Source organism: Geotrypetes seraphini, chromosome 10 (genome assembly GCF_902459505.1).
Source record: "Geotrypetes seraphini chromosome 10, aGeoSer1.1, whole genome shotgun sequence".
Taxonomy (NCBI): domain Eukaryota; kingdom Metazoa; phylum Chordata; class Amphibia; order Gymnophiona; family Dermophiidae; genus Geotrypetes; species Geotrypetes seraphini.
The window spans coordinates 48,435,709-48,452,615 of NC_047093.1; the positions used below are offsets into that span (position 1 = coordinate 48,435,709).

At 42.5% G+C, this 16,907-nt stretch overlaps 1 protein-coding gene across 4 annotated transcripts; it reads left to right on the forward strand.

Moving 5' to 3' along the window:
* The first annotated feature begins 238 nt into the window (after nt 1-238).
* Nucleotides 239-11,673, forward strand: DPM2 (dolichyl-phosphate mannosyltransferase subunit 2, regulatory). 4 transcript variants are annotated; one of them, XM_033962142.1, is made up of 6 exons: nt 239-885; nt 1,499-1,560; nt 1,982-2,060; nt 6,358-6,447; nt 8,486-8,588; nt 11,204-11,673. In XM_033962142.1, exons 3-6 carry the CDS (start codon nt 2,058-2,060, stop codon nt 11,260-11,262), a joined length of 255 nt encoding a protein of 84 aa, XP_033818033.1. In that variant the 5' UTR covers nt 239-885; nt 1,499-1,560; nt 1,982-2,057; the 3' UTR covers nt 11,263-11,673. The 4 variants fall into 4 exon arrangements, with proteins under 4 accessions (XP_033818033.1, XP_033818032.1, XP_033818034.1 ...); XM_033962141.1 differs by lacking the exon at nt 1,499-1,560; XM_033962143.1 differs by lacking the exon at nt 1,499-1,560 and having other exon boundaries at nt 239-818.
* The last annotated feature ends 5,234 nt before the right edge of the window (nt 11,674-16,907 follow it).

Below are 16,907 nucleotides of genomic sequence, written 5' to 3' on the forward strand. Positions count from 1 at the left end.
CTGTATTTTTCAAAATACTCAATAAAAATTTACTTAACAAAAAAAAAAAAAAAAAAAAGAGAGAACACATCACGTTGTCAAGGACAGCGATTACCACAAACCACTCTAAAGTTGAACCTAACCAGCAGAAAAAAATGTGAGGGTGATCACTGACCACGCCAGAGTGAGTCTTGGAACGCACTGAAAGAAAAGTTATTGGTGCACCCAAATGAGGCTTGAAATACACCGAGAGAAGTTATTGAAGCACCAGAAAGAGGCTCGGAACTCACAGAAACATTCCGAACAAGCAGACTGAAATTTGGATCACTCTAACTGAATCGTGACTACCGCCCCAAAAGACTCTGCATATTGCAACAAAGTAGTCTAAAAAAATATCTGCAACCCGCCAGCGCCAAAAATTTCCCAACGCCAGCCTTCAAAACTAGCCCACGTTAGCTAGAAACCCGTTCAACTGGCAACACCCGTGGTGCAGCCCAGTTCTTACTAAGCCTCACGAGTTCGATAGACTCTGACCCTTCCCTTCCTGTGACTAACACTTAACCTAATTCTCCCGCCGCGGGCGCGTTCCAAGCATCCTGCGAACCCCAGAGCTTCTCCCGCATTGGATTGGTCGGTACGGAAAAAAGCCATAGCGTGAAGAGAATGAAAGCTAGGAACGAGGAGTCCAGCCTTGTAGGTTGGCAGTAGCTTCTGCGCTATTAAAGAAAAAAAGAAAGAAACTGCTTGCAGTGTTAGTCTGATAAAGATAATGATGCCTTCTTTTTATTGGACTAACAATACAATTTTGGACTAGCTTTGAAAAGCAACGCCGCCTTCAGGTGAAAATAAAACAATATATCAGAGTGCATTCCAGTGACTGTCTTCCGAAAGAGGGGTGGGAGTGAGGTAAGAAACAGGAAGAGGCAGATTCAGAAGGGGATATACAAGAGCTTTGCAAGCTGCAGATGTGCCTGTGCGCACACACACCCCCCTCCCCCCCCCCCCCAGTGCTCCCTTCTCCCGCTTGCATAACGTCAGCAAGGGAAACCAGTGGATAGGTTGCAATTTTAGCACCCCATCATTACTTGTGGCCTTATTATTGACAAAGCAATACATAATTTTATGATTTATAATATGACCTTTGCTGATTTTGTCAAACAATTTTAGCATCTTAACTTTAAAGTTCTTAAGTATCTTGATCATTTTGAAATTTCCACTTAGTATCCTGACTATAAATTTGTGGTGTTTAATGCGGCATGCATTTGATGCTTGTCTTTATCACCTACCCCATTTCTCCAATGTAGCATTCCCCTTCACGTTTTCTGCCTTGAAAAATATAAACTACATTTGAAGAAGAGTATGAATGGGAAACCCTTATACTTTTCTCATTTTGGGTAAACTGGAGGATCCTAACATATGTACTGGCATAGTTTGCAGCCTGGTATATAAAAGGACATGCATCATTGTTTTCTATTTGAGCTTCTTTTGGAAGTTAGCTTTTCACTAATTTTTGCTTCAGATTAGGTGATTGTCAGAAGGCCAGCAGCTGGAAATATCTATCAGTAATTCATCCTCCTGGAGGTATTTTCCTGTTTTCCCACATTTGGATTGTATGTTAAGTATTTTGGGGTTGTAGTATCCAGCTAGGATTTTGAGGTGTTTGTCTATTGGATCTGAACATATAAAGTGATATTGTTTGGCTTCTTGTGTATGTGAAAGAAGATAGAATTTTGGAGGTAGCTGCTTCTGTCAGTTGGTTTCCTGTATACAGTATACTATACTTGTAGCCATTGTTAATAAATACGGAGGTATCTAGAAATTTGACTTTTCTATGGACTTGTCAATTTTGAATATGTTTGAAGGATGAAATTAAAACAACTGAAAAATTGTTTGAGTCTCTGTTCTCCCTCATTCCAGATTAAAAAAATGTTATCAATGGGCTAAACTTTTTAAATATTACTACTGTACCAGTATAACATGTGTTTAAAAATGTGTTTTCCAGGAATCCACATAGCTCCTGAAATACCTCATCCTTGATTTCTGATTGATAATGATCCTGAAAGTGATGTATCGAGGAGATGGTGAGTTTGCTGTGCTTATTGTTATAGAGCTCTTTGAACCCCCACAGCTGCACCAATTAAACACAAAAAATTAAAATTAAAAAAGGGAATACCTGGCTATTTTATATGAACTTTATTTAAAATATGGTAGTTCTATAAAGCAACAACCATTCTGTTACAAAGACATAGGATTCTGTACTGTAGCTGTTGTCTCCCTGTAGTCACAAACTTTGCAGAATGGTATTGCTTAAATCGCTCAACTCCAGCAGTGGAGAACAGCTCCCCCTTCAGTTTTTCCTTCTGCAAGTGAACTGAGAAGGTGTGTTCTGATCTGCTCTGCTTTCTTTTTATTATTTTTGAGTATTTTTCTACTCAAAGGTAGTCATTGCAATCCTTCTGAGAGCAAAGAAACCTGCAACATTTGCAGCTTATGCAAAGACCTGGAAGGCTTTCCAGTCATTGTGTGTCAAGGAGCAGGTGGAGCTTTATCGGGCTTCCATTCCGGTGATCCTAGCATTCCTGCAGGCCGGACTAGAAAAAGTTAAAAACACAAATGGAGGAAAAATATATATGCTCCTTCTAGTGAGGAAAAGTGAAATAATCAAATCAAAATAATTAAAAACAACACGCTAACATCAGAAATAGAAAATATTTTTAACTAGTATACTTGATTGTTACAAACAGTGAAGAGAAGTTTTTCTTTAAAGCCTGTTCTGTAAAGCTCTTGAGAGGCCGACACCCTGTATGTGAGACTTTTTGTCTTATTAATCTTTTCCGTTTGTCTTCCTGATGAAGATTTGAAATGTGGCACATTGAGGCCAAAAAATTATGACTAAAGATAAGTTTTTTCAACTTCATTTCATTACAGTAACTAAAAAAATACCATCTGTTGTGAATTGGAAAGTACTACAATGATTGGGTGGTGAGGTTTTGGGGGGGAATTCATTCCTCTTTTTCCTCCATGTCTCTGAGCACTACCTTCCTTTGTAAAAATCAAGTATACTAGTTAAAAATATTTTCTATTTCTGATGTTAATCTGTTGTTTTTTTTATTATTTGGACTAGAAAAAGACCTAGCAGTTTCATCTCTCAAGGTACAGGTAGCTGACCTCTCATGCTTTAGGCCTCGAGGAGGTAAGCAGTCATTGGTGTCTCATCTAGACATCACTCGGTTTTTATGGAAGACGCTCAGATTGCATCCTACAGTTCATCAGCCGTTACCATCTTGGGACCTTAAATGTCATTCTAAAGGGTCTGTCTCGGGCTCTGTATGACCCTCTGGTATACGCGTCCCTCTTCTAGACCGTGTTTCTGGCGAGGCAAACTTTAGAGTTACAGGCGCCTGTAGAGAACCATTTCTCATGTTTACAGAGTCCGGTATTTGTTTGCTGATGGACATTTTCTACCAAATGCGATTTCAACATTCCACGTCAGTCAAAAGATTTGTTTACCTGCCTTTCACTCTTATGGGTTTGGTGAAAAAGGACAGGATTTTGTGAAGTCTGGATGTGTGTAGAGTCCTACTTCACTACCAGGAGAGGACTAATGATTCCCGGCTATCCAACCACCTTTTTGAGATGACCAGCCAATCAAGGCTGCTTCCAAGGCAAGCCAGCTTCCAAGGCTTTGATTGCCAGATGGATTTGCATGGCAATTTCTTCTTCCTACATTGCCTGTGGTAAACAGCCCCCTATCTTGATTGCACATTCAACTAGAAGTATGGCTGCTTCCTGGGTAGAGTCCCAGGCTGTTTCACACGTTGAAATCTCTAGAGCAGCTACTTGGTCTATTCTCCACACCTTTGCGAGCCTTTGTAGAGTGGATGTGGCAGCTTGAGAGGATACCGCATTTAGATCCTCAGTACAACAGGCAGTCTCATCTGCCACCCCCACACACAGTAGCTACAGTACAGAATCCTTTGTCTTACCACAGAAAGAAGATTACTGAGGTAAGAACCTAATATTCCATTATTGTTCAAGTATGAAAATTTATATAGCAACTTTAGAAATCCATTCTAAAGCTATAACTAGGACAACAGACAGTCCTTAGGGGAAAAAATAGCATGACAAAGGAATATTTACTAAACCTGAAGGTCCTGTGTGTTCAGATATGGCCTCTTCCATATCTAAAAACCAGGAGCAGTTCTCATAATGTTGTATAATCTGGGAACCAGGCTTTCCATTTCTTTGTTTTGTTGTTTAGAGGTGGGCTTGCCTTATCCATAGATAGAAAAACCTCTAATTGGTATCTCCTTTAAAACCTGTTGTTAGAGTAGTTATTTATATTTTTCATTTCTATAGCCTGTCTTCAAAAAAGGCTACATGGCATTTTTCCCTTTCACAATTTCCTCAGATTTCAAAAATCAGTGGAAGATATATTCAGAATGAAAGTTATTCCTCAGGACTGTAGGAATACAGTATGTTCTGTTTAATTTTTGTTTTATTTTTTATTCCTCTTCCTTGCATTTTCATCATGGCTCCACTTCCTGTCCAGATTTATTTAATCACACTACATCCTCTGTTAACTTTCTCTGTTTTTGCACTTTGGGAGAGAGAAGTAAGAGCTTAACTATGTATGTGCATATATACCACCTGAAAGGGCTGATAAGATATTCTCTCATGCTTATATACAAAAGCAAACAAGTGTGTTTATACTTTAGAATGTAAATATCTGGAAGACCAAGCTTTGCTTGGAGAAGTAGGGTGAGTGAGCTGCAGAGGGAGGCAGGAGCAGAAGCTACAGAGACATTGCCTTAGCAACCTTCATTCCTGCTTTTTCCTGCAGCCTATTAACTGGCTAAGGTTCCTTATGGATGTCTGATCAATTGGCTGCAGTTATGTTTGTATCAATTTCCATACCTCCCCCAGCTTGCATTAATTAGCTATGCTCTCCCTTTTACATTCCATATCTTTTCCCCTCACAACCCCTTACCTACACTGCAGCTCTTCTTCCTTAACCAGCCAATAACCTGCAGAGTAGGAAAGGGGATGTAAGAGGAAGAGAGGCTGAGGGAAGAGATATGGAATGTAAAAGGGAGAACATAGCTAAAATTAATGCAGGCTGGGGGAGGAAAGGAAATTAATACAAACATAACTGCAACCCCATTGGTCAGACATTCATAAGGAACCTTAGCCATTTCAGCTCTTCTTCCTTAGCAATTTTCAGTCTTGCTTTTCCTTGCAGCCTATTGGCTGGCTAAGCTTTCTTAGCAATGTTTGACCAAGGGGATAAAGGGGGAGGCAGGAGCAGTAGCTACAAAGATTGGCCCAGATTCACTAAAGATAGCGATTCAATCGCTGTTGGCCGATTTTGAAACAGCGATTGATTCACTATCTTTTTTGCATGCAAACTTCCGACTCAGTCACTCATTGAGCGATTGAGTCAGGCAGAGTCCTGACAGTAGTGACAGGAGAAGCAGCCTTATGTCACTGCTGTCAGGGCTTCTGCTGGGGTTGGTTGTTTTGGTTTTTTTAAATGGCAGAGATATTTTTTGTGTATTACATATGCAAAATATCTTGCTAATGAAAAAAAAGCCTCCCCTCCCCCCCGACAGCACCCCCTCCCCTAACCCCCCAAAAATGGCAGGAGGGATGCCCACTCTCTCCTTCCACCAGCCGCTCTGCCTGACACTGCCCTTCCCACCTGCGTGAATATGGCCATTGGGACCCTCCCTGATCTTACCTGATACTGCCCCCCCTACCTGCATGAGTAGGCAGGAGGGATGCCAATTCCCTTCTGCCGTCGCAACCCCCCTCATCGACCTGTGCCCACCCCCCTCCCTGTACCTTTAAAAGTTGGGAGCAGGAGGGGTGCTCAGTTCCTCCTGCTCTGTAGGCCTCCAGCGATGGGAGCAGGAGGAACCGCAGAGTCCTCCTGCTCCTGCTTCTCCCCGGCCGTGATGCGAATGCGGTCCTTAGGCCCCGTCCCGGTGCATCATGTGATGCATGGGGAGGGGCCTAAGGCCCTGATTGGCTCATGTGCCTCGGGCTCCTCCCTTGGGAGGGGCCTGAGGCGCCTGAGCCAATCAGGGACTTTCTTAGGGCTGAGCATATTCAAACAGGCCAAATCAAATAAAACATTTTTTTCCCTGAATCAGGCAGCACTATCGAGGACATGTTAGGGATGTCTTCAACAATTAGCATGAGTCTTTGAATTAACTCATGCTGATTTCTGCTGTTAGGGTGTGTTTTATAGTAAAAGACTTCTTCAGTTCCTGTTTCAACTTTGCAGTTCAGCAGGGTGCATGGATAGCACAAATGTTTCATTTTCTAATATCAAATGCAGATTATGATTTTGTTTTGTTCTCTCTTGGTTTTTAGGCCACAATGACTGATCAGCTGGTGGGTTTCAGCATCCTGGGCTTCAGCCTTGTTCTTTTCATTTACTGCAGCTTCTGGATTATTGCCTTGGTATGTGTTGCATGCCAGCTTTTGTTCAATCCTATAATGCTTTTCACTCCCACCACTGTTGCCTTGCCTCATCCCTATCCTTTTCTCATTCTCATCTGTACCAGGGCATACTGAAGATCAGTATATTGCAAACTGTGTGCCACGGCACAGTAGTGTGCCTCCTGAGACTTCAGGTGTGCCGCGACACACTGGGGAGGAGGAGAGGCGCCGGCTGACTGCCTACAGGATGTACCTCTTGTGGCGAGAGGCATGTCCTGTAGGCAATCAACCAGTGCCTATCCTCTCTGTACCTCTTCCCTGCTGGCATCCCCCACTGGCGGCTTAGGGCCCATCTGGAGGGCCTTTGTGCATGCACGGTCATCGACGTGATGATGGCATGCATGACAAACGCGTATTTCTGGATGCCTGGAACCACAGCCACTACAATTAGTGTACTGTGGCTCGACAAAGTTTGCAGGACAGTGCTGAAGATTCTAAGTCTCTCAGATTCGCTGCAAGTGCTGAAATGAGCATTGGCATTGTTCCAAAGAGGACTGCCTTCTGGACTTCATAGGGTGCAATATGTGCAGGCAAAGGCATTTTGAAAACTCATTTCAGTTAGGCCTATGGTGCCCTGTTTCAGTGCCACATTTTCTTCTTCTCAAGTATTTACTCATTCTCCTCTCTCTCCACATTCCTCATTATATTCACTACAGCCCTTCACTCTTTTTCAATGCATCACTGAATTCACTCCTCCTCTGTTTTTATTACGTTACTTCTGGCTTATATTCTGTGACTAGTGTAAGAGTTCTGCACAGATTACAAGAGTAACTGGCACAACAAAATACAGGAGCTACATAATTATAGTAATACTATTAAATTGTCAATATTTAATAAAATGTGTATATAAAATATTTTTAATAGCATATATTTATGAAAAAACTGTCAACTATTATGGTATAAGCATGTTCTGCTATTATACAGTTAGTTCTCGTTATTCACAGTATGGTTCCTGAAAATGTTCACAAACAGCAAAATTGTGAATAACGAAACGCTGAGTCTATGGGAAAGTAGAGGTTAGGTTCCAGAAGTACACATCATGTACACATCACGTAACTCCTTTTTACCGGCAGTTGCACTGGCTACCGACAGAAGCACGTGTAAACTTTAAGTTCGCCTGCATCTGCTTCAAAGTACTATATGGTCTAGCCCCTAAATACATAACAGACCTTTTCACCTTCTCCACCAACAAACACAAGAGAATCTCACACCTGAACTTCGTTTCCCCCCCAGTCAGAGGTTGCAAATTAAAAAAACACTACGAACACCTTCTCTCACATCAAGCAGCATTATGGGGCAAAGACCTAAAACCATTGCTCTCGCCCTCCACTTGCGAGGAATTCAGGAAGCGCCTAAAAACATACCTATTCCTGAAGTACCTAGACAACTGACTCGCACTCCACTCTCAACAACAGTTTTCTTGATCTATTTCTCACTCTCTTCTCTCTTCAGGTCACTCATTTTGTACCTCTTGTAATCTTTTGTAAACCGCATAGAACTTCACGGTATTGCGGTATATAAACTGTTATTATTATTATTATCATTATGCTTCAAAACCACAGAAAATGAACAATGGATCCTTTTGGGAAAATAGGGTTAGGTTCCTGCACGGGACAGCACTTGGAGTACCTGTAGATGCTTGTAATTTACTCTCTGGGTGCTTGGAGGCAACATCTGGAAGCAAACGCCAAACCACGTGGTGAAAGTGAAAGCAAAGAAAGCTGTTTTTTTTAACAGCCAGTCCGCAAATAACTCGAACACAGTGGCACGAATGGGGAATATTGGTCTCAATTAATGCAACTGCAGATACGAGAAATTGTGCATTAGAAACATGTGAATAACAAGAACGGATTGTACCTTTGTATAAATGCAGTTGATTGTCCTCTCATGCATGTGCCCTTGCACATGTTATACTTCAGATCTGTTTTATCTTTTGATTCTTAGGTCTTTAGACATTACATATTTAAGCATAATAATTTCATGTCTTTCTGGCAAATAGCCCTTTATCGACAGTGATCACATGATCCACAGTTATTTTCTGCCCAGGGAATATTCGGTACTTCTCCCTTTGGTGGCTGGACTCCTTTTGCTGTTATCTGTGGGTGAGTATTGAAAAGTACTCCAAACCACAAGCCATGCCAGCTGCCTCACTGTACTGTCAACTAGGTGTGTCAACAAATATAAATTATTTCATTCACAGTGTCTGTCATTTTGCAAAGGAATTATGTGATATATGCCTTTTTTGTTTTTCTTGTTGTCCATGGGAGACAGCTGCAGGATATGTTGTAGTCAAGCGTTATATGTTATCATAACATATGTAGAGCTGAATTAGCAAACTGTATAAAGGAGAGCTGGGGCTGTGGAGGCTGACATCATAACCACTGGGAAAGGAGTCCATCATCATAGTGTTGTGGTAGTTCTCTTGGGATTCACCCTGCCAGTTGGGTTCTCATGATATCCACAATGAACTTTCAGGAGAGCGAGTTGCATGCACTGCCTTCAATATATGCAGGTGTCTCTCCTGCATATTCATTGTGGTTTCCTGAAAGCCCGAGTGGCAGGATGTATTCCAAGGACTGGGTTGAGAACCATCTGATAAGGCTCTGGATTTTGCCATGCATTCTGCAGTCTCCAGTTATGTGCCGAGAAAGAGGCTGTGCCATGACGGAGCTTCCTTCAGACTTTGATTTTTGAGTCCTACTTCACATTTATTTATTTATTTAAACAACTTAATATACCGCCTGGAGTCACAGCGATTTCCAAATAAACATACATAAAGAAAAAAAAAATACAAATCATTCTTCAAAATATTAACAACACATATTTTGATCACTAAATTGAAAATAAAATCATTTTTCCTACCTTTTTTGTTTGGTGATTTCACAAATCTCTGGTTGCACTTTCTTCTTCTGACTGTGCATCCAATCTTTCTTTCCTTCTTTTAGTCTCCTGTATGTTTCCTCTCCTCCAGACCTCATTCTCTCCTCCAACTTTTTCTTTCTGCCTCCCTGCCTCCCTTTCTTTCTGTCTCTCTGTTTCCCCTTCTTTCTGTCTCCCTGCCTGCCCCTTTCTTTCTTTCTCCATGCCCTCCCCCAAGCCACTCGGTTTGCCGCCGCCGCCGCCATCGAGGAAAAGCCCCCAAGCCACTGCCACCCCAAGCTCTTCCTGCAGAAGCGTCGCGCTGACCAGCATTCCGCTCCCCAACGTCAATTCTGACATAGGAGAGGAAGTTCCGAGCCAACCAGGCATTTCTCCCCATTCCATCCAGCCTGAGCCCCATCTCTCCTTGATCCAGCATTTCCCTTCTGTGTCTGTCAGAATTACCATTCCACCTATGTTCCAGCATCACCCTTCTTTGTGTCCATCTCACCTATATCCCTATCTCACCACTTTTTCAGAATCATTTGTCTCTGTCCTTGTCTTTACCCCATGTTTACCATTTGCCCTTTCAATGTCTTTATCTCCCCCCTCCACTTTTTCAGCATTACTTCTATGTCTCTATTTCACCTCCTCTTCATGTCCCCTCTGTATCTCTATCCTTATTCAGTAGGTCCTGCTTACCCTTTCTCTTCTTTGTGTCACTATCTCCATTTTCAGCTTCCCCCCCCCTTTTCCTTTGTTACTGCACCCTGTAGCCAGAATCTTTCCATCCTCCCTCCACTCCTGCCCAGCCTGGTATGAAATATTTCTTTTTGTTTCCCTCTCTCTTTCACCTGCATCCAGCCACACACCCTGCCCTGAGGCGCTCTTCAGCAACTCGTCTGCAATGGTGATTAAGACAGGCCGCCGACATCGAGGCCTTCCTTCTGCGAGTCCCGCCTTTGTGGAAAAAGGAAGTTGAAACAAGTGACACTCGCAGAGGGTAGGCCCCGACGTCAGAAGCTTGTGTCGATCGCTGCTGCTGCTGAATTGCCTAGAGAGCCGCGGAGCAGGGAGTGTGGCCGGATGCAGGTAGAAGGGAAAGGGCCAGATAGGAAGGCTGCTGGAAGAGATAGAAGCTCCGGAGCATGACACCAACCCCGGCCAGGATGATTTCTTTTTCAGGCTGCTGCTGCCGCCATGCCCCCCCCCCCCAAATGACAAAAAACAGCCTAAAGTGGATGCCCGGCGTCGGCGTCTTTGACATCGGAGAGAGGAAGGCTGATCGGCCCGGTAGATCGGGACAGCAACACAAGTCTATCACGGAGCCCGGGATGGGCTCCGCAATCGATTCACATTGCCTTCCTGATCTACCAGTCGATCGTGATCGACGTATTGGGCACCCCTGGTCTAGAGGCATTTCTTTATAAAATATTTTTTTTTTTCAAAGTTTTTAAGGCACCTGTTAAAAAAATTACCCTCCTGTGGTATGTTGCTTTCCAGGACCACCACTTTTCATGAGAGAAACTAGTTGCAGTATATTAAAATAAATTGAATTGTAAGTCAACACATTTCTAAGTGGTTTACATAAATCAAAGTAAAAGATGATGGCCTTCCCCCGATACATAAGTAATGACTAGCAATGTATTACTTTTGATGCAAATGTTGGGAATATGTTAAGAAATGTATATTGGACTACATCGTACTTTCAAAGTTTTGCAGGTCATAAATATATCATTTGCAAAACATAACTGTTGGGATCTAAATGAATGTCCATTTTGATTTAAGCTGATCATTTATTTTTACGCTGGTGTATGTGGATTGTTCTGTTAGTGAAACACACTTCTCCATGTTTTAGGGTTCTTTATTTCCTTTATGATGTGGAAGAGCTGGAGACCTGAGAAGAAATCTGAGTAATGTTTTCAGTGACGAGGACAACTCCTGCTATTGCTATATTGTGGCCATGACTTTCTGGAAAACTGATCAATTACTTTTGGCACATTTCAGAGAATAGTTTGTGTCCTCCATTCCCATTGAAAGTCTTACTGCAGCAATCTATGAATACACAGAACAGAACAGTGTTCTTCATTGCAGCAAGAAGGGCTTTCAATACACTTTAAAATGAAGTGCTGCAGCTACTTGTTCTTGGAACAAGCACCAAGGCTGGGAGCAGATGGTATATCAGAAGTCAACTGAGAGAAAAAAGTGGTTGGTCTCTTCTTCAAAACAGCAAAAAAAAATCTTTCTTTAGAACTTCCACTGTTTTGGGGACTTATTTTTATACAAATCTGTCTGACTCATTTTTATCATAAAGTTTTTTGTTTCTCATTCCTTGACTTCTAGATTTCTTTTTTTTTTAATTCTTTATTTGCCTTCCCCCTACTTTTTCCCCATTTGGTCTTGATTCTTCGCTTTTCCAGAATGCCCTATTCTCTCCTAATGAACTCTGTGCTTGAGAACCAAGTCCAACTTAAAATTAGATTAAAATCCAGAAGATATTGTTTTAAAATCCCTCCTTCTCTACCCATTCTTTCTTTCCTTTTTAATTTGCAGAAAGTATCACTCGGTTGCTGCAAACACTATTCATTGCACTTTCAGGGAGCAGCAGCTATTGCACGGTTACTGTAATGAGGACTCTTAAAGATCTGAGAGCAGTAACCGACTCTGGGTGTTTGCAGAGGCAGCTGAAATGAGGGATGAGATATTTCTTCTGCTCCCAAGGCACCCAGAAAGGGAGGGCCTTCTCAGAACTCTGGTCAGGGTGCATGGAGGTCTCTTCATTCTTAACACTAGACAGGCAACTGCACCATAAATAAAGAAGCAACTATATTCCGTGGCAATATATCTGAAAAAAGGAAAACTTTTTGCAAATTCTTATTTATACTTGGCAACAATTGTTACAGTTAAAATTATGTAATATGGACCTCTAATATAAAAAAAATACAGATTCATGACTTTGCAATTGAGTCTATCATGGTGTTAAATACCAATATGTGTTCTCTAACTCAGTGGTTCCCAACCCTGTCCTGGAGGAACACCAGGCCAATTGGGTTTTCAGGCTAGCCCTAATGAATATGCATGAAGCAAATTTGCATGCCTATCACTTCCATCATATGCAAATCTCTCTCATGCATATTCATTAGGGCTAGCCTGAAAACCCGATTGGCCTGGTGTTCCTCCAGGACAGGGTTGGGAATCACTGCTCTAACTACAGAAGCTCCTTTGGTTCAGCAATGGGTATAGAGCAGGAGTGGGCAACTCCAGTCCTCGAAGGCCGGAATCCAGTCGAGTTTTCAGGATTTCCCCCAATGAATATGCATTGAAAGCAGTGCATGCAAATAGATCTCATGCATATTCATTGGGGGGAAATCCTGAAAACCCGACTGGATTCCAGCCCTCGAGGACCGGAGTTGCCCATCCCAGGTATAGAGCATAAATAAGCCATTTCCCCATTGAACTCGCCATAGAAAAAAAGTCTGATTCTAGTTTCATTTCATTAACAGCAACATCAACCTTTTCAACTATATTGTGAAGTCATACAAAACCCTACAGCATGTGGCCCCATGAAGTATTTTGTGCGGCCCTGGTTGAGGACGATGTAGTGTTTTCCTCTGCTGCCCCCAGGTGTTTACCGTTTTTTGGGCTCCCTCCTCTGTCTTGCTGCAGCATTGGTGCGGCCCCAGAAACATTTTTTTCGGCCAATGCAGCCCAGGGAAGCCAAAAGGTTGGACACCCCTGCCCTACAAAGTCACTCAGGCTAGAGCAGGGGTGTCAAAGTCCCTCCTCAAGGGCCGCAATCCAGTCGGGTTTTCAGGATTTCCCCAATGAATATGCATGAGATCTATTAGCATACAATGAAAACAGTGCATGCAAATAGATCTCATGCAAATTCATTGGGGAAATTCTGAAAACCTGACTGGATTGCGGCCCTCGAGGAGGGACTTTGACACCCCTGGGCTATAGCAAACCTACTGTTCCATAACAGCAGTAACAAGAACCTATCTAGGAAAAGACAGCACCAGCAATATTGCAGTGAGCTGTAGAACTTCAATATTCAGAAAAATGAACACATTAGATTACTACAAATCTCTATACATATAATTTGGCCCTGATTCTGTAAATGGTGCCTAACTTTCAGGTGCTGTTGAGCGAAGTTGTCAATCATCTGCTAGACACCATTTACAGCAGGCCTGCACAACTTTGGCCCTCACCAGACCAGGTTTTCCCAAATGAATATGCATGAGATCAATATGCATACAATGGAAGCAGTGCAGGCAAATAGATCTCATGCAAATTCACTGGGGAAAACCTGACTGGATTCAGCCATCGAGGACCAGAGTTGTGCAGGCCTGATTATAGAATTACGCCTAAGTGGTCTTAGGTGCTGGTAGGCACGCCCCCATTTATGCCAGGGTTTTCTTGGCCTAAATGAGTGTGCCCAAGCTAGGCACCTATTGGCACCTAAGTCAAACCATGCCCCTAACAACGCCTACTTTCTGGCAGATGCCTTGGAATAGACACCTACCTCAAAGTGGTAGGCACCTACCAGATAATTTTTAAATTACTTTTTAATGGCATTTTTCAATTATCAGCACCAATTAAGCCTAATTGAAAAATTAAGCACCTAGATTGGCTAGGCGCCCTGATCTAGGCACCTAACTTCAAGCTCCATTTATAGAATAGCTAACCTTCACACATGTTGAACACAGAATAAATGGCCACAAACTAAAGATAGAAATAGGTTGGTAAAATTATATGAAAACTACAAGAATGCACACCATGCATGCAGAGCAACACCAGATAAATAGAAACAGCAAAGCATTTTCCTCAATACTATGCAAATTATAAAGATAGCAAAGGTAAATTGACATGTTCCAATGAATACTTTGTAAAATAAAATTTTCTACTTTTGTTGTATGGTAGTTTTATATTTTTATTCGTGTTAGTCTTTGGTTCTGCTTTCCTTTCTGTCCTCTTAACTTGGTTTTCTGGGCTCTTGTCCATTTCTTTTCTGTCCTCTCTTCACTTCCTTTCCTATATCTATCTCTGACTTTGATCTTTTCCTTTTGGCTTGCTTCCATTTACTTTTCACCCCTCCTTATTATTCAAGCTCACTCTTTTTACTGCATCACTCAGGATTAATCTATGGAAATACTCTAGAGAAAAGGGTGATGCGTGCATAAAGACATTATGTGAATTCAAAGAAGCATGATACAAGCACAAAGAATCTTCAGAGAAAAGGAAGGAATAGTAGAGACTAATTGGTATGGCTAGGCAAACTGGATAGATTTCAGCAGAATTCAAAGAAGCATGATACAAGCACAAAGAATCTTCAGAGAAAAGGAAGGAATAGTAGAGACTGGTAATTGGTATCGCTAGGCAAACTGGATAGATTTCAGCAGATAAAGACCACGTGGCCTTTCTGTAGCATTTCACCTGTCTTACTTTTCTACCTGTGCAGCAAGTTTTCTCATCCCTTTCTGCCCCCTACCCACAGGTTGTTTCATTCTCATACCTTCTCTCGTCCCTGTCCAGCATGCATGCCCCTCTTACTTTCCACCCCTTTCATGTCCAGTATTTCCCTTTCCCTCCTCTGTTCTCTTCCCCTTAGTGCAGTATCTTCTCTTTTCCATGCCACTACTGCAGCCACTATCCACTTGGGTTTGTGACAGCAATAAAAGAGCAACGCAGGGCCTCTGTGTATGCTCATCTGATTGTCTTGCTTCCTATGATGCAAACTTCCTATGTGTCCATTAGATGCTGAGCATGCATGGGCTCCAAGGGCCTGTGCTAATGTTTTCTACTTTGGCCACTTCTCTCAGCAAGCTTGCTAGATACTTTTCTAAAATCCCACCTGTTTGCTTTGAAAAAGCAACCAAACCCAGCCCAATGTATTTCTTCATATTCCCAAGAGTAAATGAGGCTGCAATGACTGACTGCAGGTAGGTATCCATGAGGCTCTAATAATATTCGGGCCCTAAAGGGTTCAGATCTCTGACAGAGCTTTCGGTGTGCACAGAAAGTACCACAGATCTCTCATCTGCTTCCACCCTGCAGGTTCTGGCTGTAAAATAGCTGTTTCCTCCCTACAGAGGACTGAATGACATTGTAGACTTAAAGTCAGAAACCAGCCCCAAAAACCCACAACCTTTAACTGCTCAAAATTTACCACAACCAACTTTCAAAAGCAGCCCAATGGGCGAGAAAACCGTGGACCTGGCAACACTGCTTCTTGGTCTCTTTTGGCCATTCTCCAACCCCCTCCTGATGGCATACTGTTCACTGGCCTGGGCAGAAGAAAAAAGTAGCCGCCTCCTGCTGAAAAACAGAGTAGCACAGCAGTGGCAAAGGTGTTTTGGAGATACTTGCTGCCCTCCCCCCAAGTCTGCCACCTAAGGCAACTCACTCACTCTGCCTAATATAAGAGCCAGCCTTGAGCGCTCACTCACAGCTTTCAGCCTGAAGGATATCGTTTTGGAACTAGTAGGAACAGTAGGTGAGGGGAAAAGATATATTATGCATGAAACAATTCAATAAAAACTCAAGGCACCAAAATAATGATCTGGCTGCCTGTAATGATGGAATAAATGATGATTATGGAAATGACTATCAGCTGGGATCTATCTGGTTGGCTGCCATACAGTAATAATTAGATGTCCTAGTGAAGTGCAAGTGCTCATGAAGAAGTCTCTCTGGTAAGCTCTGCACACCTGGTGATTGTGCGGTCGCATTTAGAAATTCCTAGGCAACAGACACCCAAGTATTGGTGGCTCTTTAGATTTTTACAGCACTTTATACTGTAGATAGAAATAGACGGCAGATAAGGGCCCACGGCCCATCTAGTCTGCCCACCTTAATGTCCCTTCCCTTACCTTTGCCCTGTGAATAGATCCCATGTGCCGATCCCATTTGGCCTTAAAATCAGGCACGCTGCTGGCCTCAATCACCTGTAGTGGAAGACTATTCCAGCGATCAACCACTCTTTCAGTGAAAAAGAATTTCCTGGTGTCACCTCGTAGTTTCCCGCCCCTGATTTTCCACAGATGTCCTCTTGTTGTCGTGGGACCCTTGAAAAAGAAGATATCTTCCTCCGCCTCGATGCGGCCTGTAAGATACTTGAACGTCTCGATCATGCCCCCCCCTCTCTCTGCGCTCCTCGAGCGAGTATAGCTGTAATTTGTCAAGCCGTTTTTCGTATGGTAGATCCTTGAGTCCCGAGACCATCCGGGTGGCCATTCTTTGCACCGACTCCAGTCTCAGCACATCCTTGCGATAGATATCAGAAAAGTGAAAGTATTTATTATTATTTTATTTTCTTTTTTATTTATTCAATTTTCTATACCGTTCTATCAGGGGAGCTCAGAACGGTTTACATGCATTTATTCAGGTACCCAAGCAGTTTTCCTTGCAGAATATTACAAAAATTTTAGCAAACTAGAGTATCCAATAACATATTGTAGAGCAAAGAACTTCCAAAGCAAGCCAGCACATATTTCAGCAAGTGGGTTAACAGCAACCAGAGCTGTACTGAATAGCATATTTTATTATTCGGCCAATCATGA

What these genes read in the sequence shown, in the direction of transcription:
- DPM2 (XM_033962142.1), top strand. An exon ending in GCTTCTGGATTATTGCCTTG is followed by an intron (nt 6,448 to 8,485) that starts GTATGTGTTGCA and finishes TCTGGCAAATAG; the next exon opens with CCCTTTATCGACAGTGATCA. An exon ending in CCTTTTGCTGTTATCTGTGG is followed by an intron (nt 8,589 to 11,203) that starts GTGAGTATTGAA and finishes TCCATGTTTTAG; the next exon opens with GGTTCTTTATTTCCTTTATG.